A 6318-nucleotide genomic window follows, 5' to 3' on the forward strand; every position below is an offset into this window, starting at 1 on the left:
TCTGAAGTCACACTACAAATCATGAGAGTCTCTCTTGCAGCAGCCTAGTATAAACATTATAGGGAGGTTTATTAATTATCTTGCTACACATGCATATAAATGGCAGACAATGGAAAAGGAGTTTCACCCCAAAACATGGAATACCTGAACAAGGACCTTCATGGAGAGAATACCGGGTATTATTTTAATAGAAACTGCAGACTGACAAATATTTGATTTTCAAAGTTACTGTAATATGTTAAGCCTTCAATGATTGAGATTAACTACTGCTCTTTACTTCTTCTCTTCCTTTCAATTCCAACTGAATTCAAATCATCATCATCATCATCAAATACATCAACTGGACAAAGATGTTTTGTAAAATTACAATCTTCTGCCTTTAGTTTATGGATCAGAGCAATGTGTCCAGAATTACCACAATCCACCTCTTAGGATTTCAGATTCCACAAAGTATTACTTTTTTGATGTTTTTTATTTTTCTTATACTTTATTGTGTGACAATATGTGGAAACCTCCTGATCATCACACTGGTGTCCTACAGCAAATCCCTCCATTCCCCCATGTACTTCTTCCTCTCCAATCTGTCTATATTGGATATCTTACTGGCAACTGATATTCTTCCCAACATGATCCATACTGTTTTGGTAAAACAAACTGTTATGTCATTTTCTGATTGCCTCGCCCAGTTTCTGTTCTGTGTTATTGTAGAATCTTCGGAGTGTCTTCTTCTGACAGTGATGAGTTGGGACAGATATTTGGCCATCTGTAGACCATTGCATTATACCTTGAAAATGAACTACCAGGTTTGCTGGATACTGGTTATCCTATGCTGGATTTTAGGTATTTTTTTAGTATTGACTTACACTTTAACAATATCAAATTTACAATTTTGTGGTCCCAATATCATTGATCATTTTTTCTGTGACTTTGATCCAATCATACAACTCTCCTGCTCTGACACCACCATTGTTCGTTTGGAAGTGACAGTTTTGGGTTTTATATTTGTAATTTTCCCATTCTTAACCATCTTCGTATCATATTCTTATATTATAGTTACCATATTGAAAATCCCGTCTATTACTGGCAGACAGAAAGTTTTCTCAACATGCAGTTCCCACCTGACTGTTGTGTCCATTTATTATGGTACCCTAGTTTGTGTTTATTTGGTACCTAATAAGGGACAGACACAAACCCTAAATAAGGTCTTAGCATTACTGTACACTGTTGTCACCCCAATGATGAATCCAATTATATACAGTCTGAGGAACAAAGATCTGAAAATGGCTGTTAGAAAATTCATCATTGACTTTTTATTTATTAGTTTCAGTAAAGATTAAAATGTGTGTAATTTGGGGAAATATTTAACAGTAACAGACAAAACTATCAATAAATTAACTAGATACCACGTGAGGGACGTAAGGCATCTACTCATCACTGAATCTCAGTCCTTGCCTGATTGTACAGGATTCAGAAAAAAAAATTAAAACAATGGCAAAACACCAGAAAACACTATCACAAAAAGCCTAATTGCATTTCACATATCAGTGCTTACCTTTAGAGAGAAACCTACTTGCTCCCCATTTCATTATTTAAAAATTCCAGAGATTACTTCAATGACCTTTCAGATGAAAATTATTGGCAAACATATTAAACAATTAGACAAGGTCCAGTATGTAATAGTAAATCAAAATAGATATATCAGTGAGAACACTTTTAAGGTAGACACAGACCCAAATTGGTGAAATTCTTTTCGCTTTCTGTTGAAGGTACATAAAAAAAAAGAACCCCACTCCCATGCACAGGGTGAGGAGAAAATGAAACTTTGATGTGCCACACAGAGAAACCAAATATGTATAAAATCAATATCGTCTTTATTATACCATTAAAACATCAATTACTGGTTCATAACATATACTCTAAAGAAGTGTGTGACTGAAAATGCTACAATATCCTACAGTGATGGCAAAAATTGTAGAAATTTTTTGTGTTTTGGAATTTTTTAGGCTTATAGGGAATGTTATTTTGTACCAAATGCAAACATTTATATGTCAATTTAAAGACAATTCATTTACTTTAGTTTTATTGAGTTTTAAAAGGCATACAACAAACAAAAGTTGCATAGAGCTGTGAGGTAATAGTAGAAGAGAGAAAACAGGTTAATCGATGAAAATGCAGATACATACAATGTCAGTGCATAACAGTGGATTAGCTAGCAATATCAGACATATAGTAGTAGACATATAGAAAATGAAAAGATCCCATGATTCCCACACTGCTTCAAAAAAGGGGGACAAGATTAGCATGCAGAGCAGTGAGATACTCCATTCTTCTAATCTCAGCAACAACCTTAACCAATTTCAACCATGTAGGAGGCGTAGTAGAAAGCAAATGCAGGGTAATGGTTCTCCTGGCCGCTGTTAGGACATGAGAAGATAGTTTCTTGGCAAATTTAGAGAGGCCTGTAAAAGGTAGGCCAAGTAAAAAGTAGATGGGGTCAAATGGGATGTGGACCTGTAAAAGTAGCAGCAAAAGACTAAGGACCTCTCTCCAGAAAGGTGCAATGTGTTGGCAAAGCCAAAAAATGTGGAAAAGAGTGCCAATTTCCTTGCCACATTGCCAACAGAAAGGAGAAACACTTGGATTGCGAGCATAGAGAACCTCAGGAGTCTTGTACCAAAACATCAGAATTTTATAAGTATTTAAGTATTTTCTTTATATACAGTACTACACATATACAGGATCTGGAAGCAGCCTCCCAAATCCTGCCCCATTGATGCAAGGAAATGTCACATTGAAGGATTCGGGGCCATTTACACATATAAAAGTGGGCATCTATCGGAAGGGGGCAGGAGTCTAGAAGCAGCTGATACATAGAGGAAATTATTCCGGCAGCATAGGAGATGTAGTAGAAATCCAATGCATGGGAATGGTTCTCCTGGCCACCATTAAAACATAGGAGAAAAGTTTCCTTGCAAATTTGGAAAGGCCTGGAAAGGGTACGCCCAAAAAAAAAGTGGATGAGCTCAAATGAAATAGGAGCCTGCAAAAGTTTCTGTAGAAGGTTAAGGACCTCTTTCCAAAAGGGTACAATTTACTGGCAAGTCCAAAAAATGTGGAAGAAAGTGCCAATTTCCTTGCCACAGAGCCAACAGACAGGAGACATTCGGATTACTAGCATGGAGAACCTCAGGAGTCCTATACAAAAACATCAGAATTTTATAAATATTTTCTTTATATACCACACATATAGAAGATCTAGAGGCGGCCTCCCCAGATCCTGCTCTATTGATCTAAGGACATATCTTGTTGGATAATTTGGGGCCATTTTCGCATGTAAAGATGTGTTTCAGTAGTAAGGGGGCAAGTGTCGTGCAGCAATTTATAGATAGTGGAGCCCCATAGGTATAGATACTGAATGCAGATGCGTTCGAAAAGAGTAGGCTTCTCTAGGGTCAGGGAGGGAATCTTGGAGAAGAAGAAGTGCTGTGTCTGTAGATAAACATGATACTGAGGAGAAGGCATGCGTGAAGTTTTTTGTAACGCGATAGAGGGTCGAAGTTTTCGGATCACTTGGTGGACCAGGTGTCGCAGTTGGAATAAGTTGGCTTTAGCCCAGAGACTTATAAGGGCTGGGGTCAAACTATCAGGACTAAGGATGACATTGGTCAGAGGTGAACAAGAAGAGGACATGGCAAATCTACCCCTACACCTCTTCCATATAGACAGAGTAAAAAGCATGGGCCCAAGCAGTAGATGCCTATAGGAGGAGATTTCAGTGTTGGTCAAAGACCAGCATAGAGAACAAGGGTGCAATGGACATAATTGCAGCCATTCAATCTCGGACCATTTGTTAGGGGGATGCTGAAAAGACCAGGAGGTGAGAGTATGGAAGTGAGTAGCCAAGTAATATGACACAAGATCTGGAGCCCCCAGAGCTCCCCTAGGTTGTGGTGAGAGAAGAACTGAGTGGGCAATGTGGTGAGATTGGTTATGCCAGATAAAGTGGAGAAGAGATTTCTGGAGGGAATGGAGCTTAGAGATAGGGACAGGAACAGGGAGGATCTCAAACAAATACAAAAGCTTGGGTAGCATAATCATTTTCAAGACATTAATCCTTTCGAGAAAGGAGATGGCAAGATTGTCCCAAGATTGTAAGGATTGAGAAATAGCATGAAAAAAGGAGGGGAAAATTAGCTTCATAAAGGGAATTGAGGTAATATTGGTACCTAAGTACCTCAAAGAGGGGGGCACCAGCGGTAGGGATAATTTGACTGAAGAGAAGATAGAACGGCAGGGGGTGTGTGGAGCGGTAAAGCTTCAGTTTTAGACGTGTTAACCTTATAACCTGACAAGGCCCCCAAGGGTTGGAGAGTACGATGCAGAACAGAGCAGTGTGGGGTTCTGTCAGTGTCTATTTTTAAGAGCTTGGTAGCCCATTTGTATCTTGATAGCTGTTTGTACAAGTCAGAGGTAGTGAAACCAATCCACAGAACCCAGATACTATAGCACCTGTTGTAATTATCATAACTCTGGTATCTATATTCCTCTGCATGCTGTATTCCATCTACCTTCAGCAGCCATTCTTTTATTGTAAATGCTATCGTGGACTTCCAATAAAGGGTATAATGCTCTTACCCACATTCAGAAGATGGGGTACCAAGGAGCGTTTGTATGAGCCCACAGACAGACAGACAGACAGATGAATATCATGAAAAAGGTTTGGGAAGGGTATATCTTGTAATGGATACCCAGTAACCCTAACTATCAGGTTCCAAACTTTCACTCAAAATGGCCTAATAAGGGACATGCCCACCACAAATGCAAGAATGTACCTTTCTGTACACACCATCTCCAACAGATTACCGATATCCCTGTATACACAGTATATGAGACAGGTTAAGTGATACCTGATACCATCGTGACAGAAGTTTATAGCAGAACTCTTGAGTCTTGAAGCTACCAGTTAACTAAGAGCATCAACACTTTTGCCTGATAATATAGGAAAAGGTCTGGAAGACCTAAGCCACCATGAGTTTTGGCCTGTAGCATTAAGTCATAAGACAAATGTGGAGGTTCCCCACTCCACACAAAGGAGGCAAATTCACATCTAGCCTAAAGAAAATGTGCCTTTGAATTTTTTTGGGTTGCACTTGAAAAAAAAAAAAAAAAAATTAGGAAGGACCGTTATTTTTAAAATGTTGATCCTCCCAAGTCAAGTGAATTGGGCTTTTCCCACCAAGTTATCAGATCCGATTTTACTATATTCAGCAGGGAGGGGAAGTTAGCCTTAAACAAGTCATTTGTATTGATGTATAGACAAAATGCAGGAATTAAAAGAACATTAGAAATAATGATGAAACACAGTCCAATAAAGGTGCTCCTTGATTCCCAGTGCAAATGGTAGAAATACACACTAACCAGAAAGCGTATAAGTAATACGCATATGAGCATATATCCTGAAGGTCCCCCTCTCCTTTCTGGTCTGGTCAAGGAAGTAGCTGGGAAAGATGGAGATCCTATGCCCTCATGTGGTGAAAGAATGGTCCAGCAGGTCAGAGAAGAATCAATCAAGATAAGCCTCCCCCTTCTCAGGAACTGACACAGGGATCACTTAGGGCTGTAAGGGTTGAAAAGCTCCTCACAGGAGACATAGGGAAGCACTCATAGTGTAGTAGGTAAAGATTTTATTGTAAAACACTAGTGCATAGTAAAACATAGCAGTGCCAAGTATGAACGAACACACTGACCCCTTGGAAATAAAGATGGCCACCGGGCCTCTACGTGGCACCGGCGGCTTAGTGTCAACGGTGTCCTGGGCCCCATCTGACGCGTTTCGTGCGCACACACTTCTTCAAAGGTAGAGCACAAGTCATTTGTATTGGCTGCTAGTTTGATGATCAAGTAAGTAAGTCATCTTGCCACTTAAAAGGGAACAAGTCCTCCGTAATCTTCCTGTCTGCTTGGGAAACATTGAAAGGCATGATTACAGATTTGGCTAAGTTCATCTTAAAATTGGAAAGGTCTTTAAATAATTGCGGACAAGACATGGAAGCCTGTGAACTGTGGCCAAATATATCAGACAAATCAACCTTTGGAAATTGTCTCTTCCCTCTCTACCTGGCATAAAAAAACACTTGGACCTTGAGAACTATCTCACCAATAAAAACTTTAAGCAGATTCACTAAGATCATAACCATTATCTTTATATCTATGTTTAGCAAGGAGATAGGGAATTAATTTTGGCCCAGTGATGGGTCTTTCACTAACTTTGGGAGAACCGTAATGTGCTACTATAACACTTCCACCTGGATACTACCA

At 39.3% G+C, this 6318-nt stretch overlaps 1 protein-coding gene across 1 annotated transcript; it reads left to right on the forward strand.

Moving 5' to 3' along the window:
- The first annotated feature begins 386 nt into the window (after positions 1–386).
- On the forward strand, positions 387–1353 carry LOC149452590 (olfactory receptor 5P55-like). Its single transcript, XM_089689219.1, has one exon. The coding sequence runs from the start codon at positions 387–389 to the stop codon at positions 1335–1337; it is 951 nt and encodes a 316-aa protein (XP_089545345.1). The 3' UTR covers positions 1338–1353.
- The last annotated feature ends 4965 nt before the right edge of the window (positions 1354–6318 follow it).

This window comes from Staurois parvus, unplaced genomic scaffold, assembly GCF_062004578.1.
Source record: "Staurois parvus isolate SC_StPar_1 unplaced genomic scaffold, SC_StPar_1.0 ptg000470l, whole genome shotgun sequence".
Lineage (NCBI taxonomy): Eukaryota > Metazoa > Chordata > Amphibia > Anura > Ranidae > Staurois > Staurois parvus.

What these genes read in the sequence shown, in the direction of transcription:
- LOC149452590 (XM_089689219.1), top strand. Translation starts at nt 387, where the DNA reads ATGGATCAGAGCAATGTGTCCAGAATTACCACAATCCACCTCTTAGGA.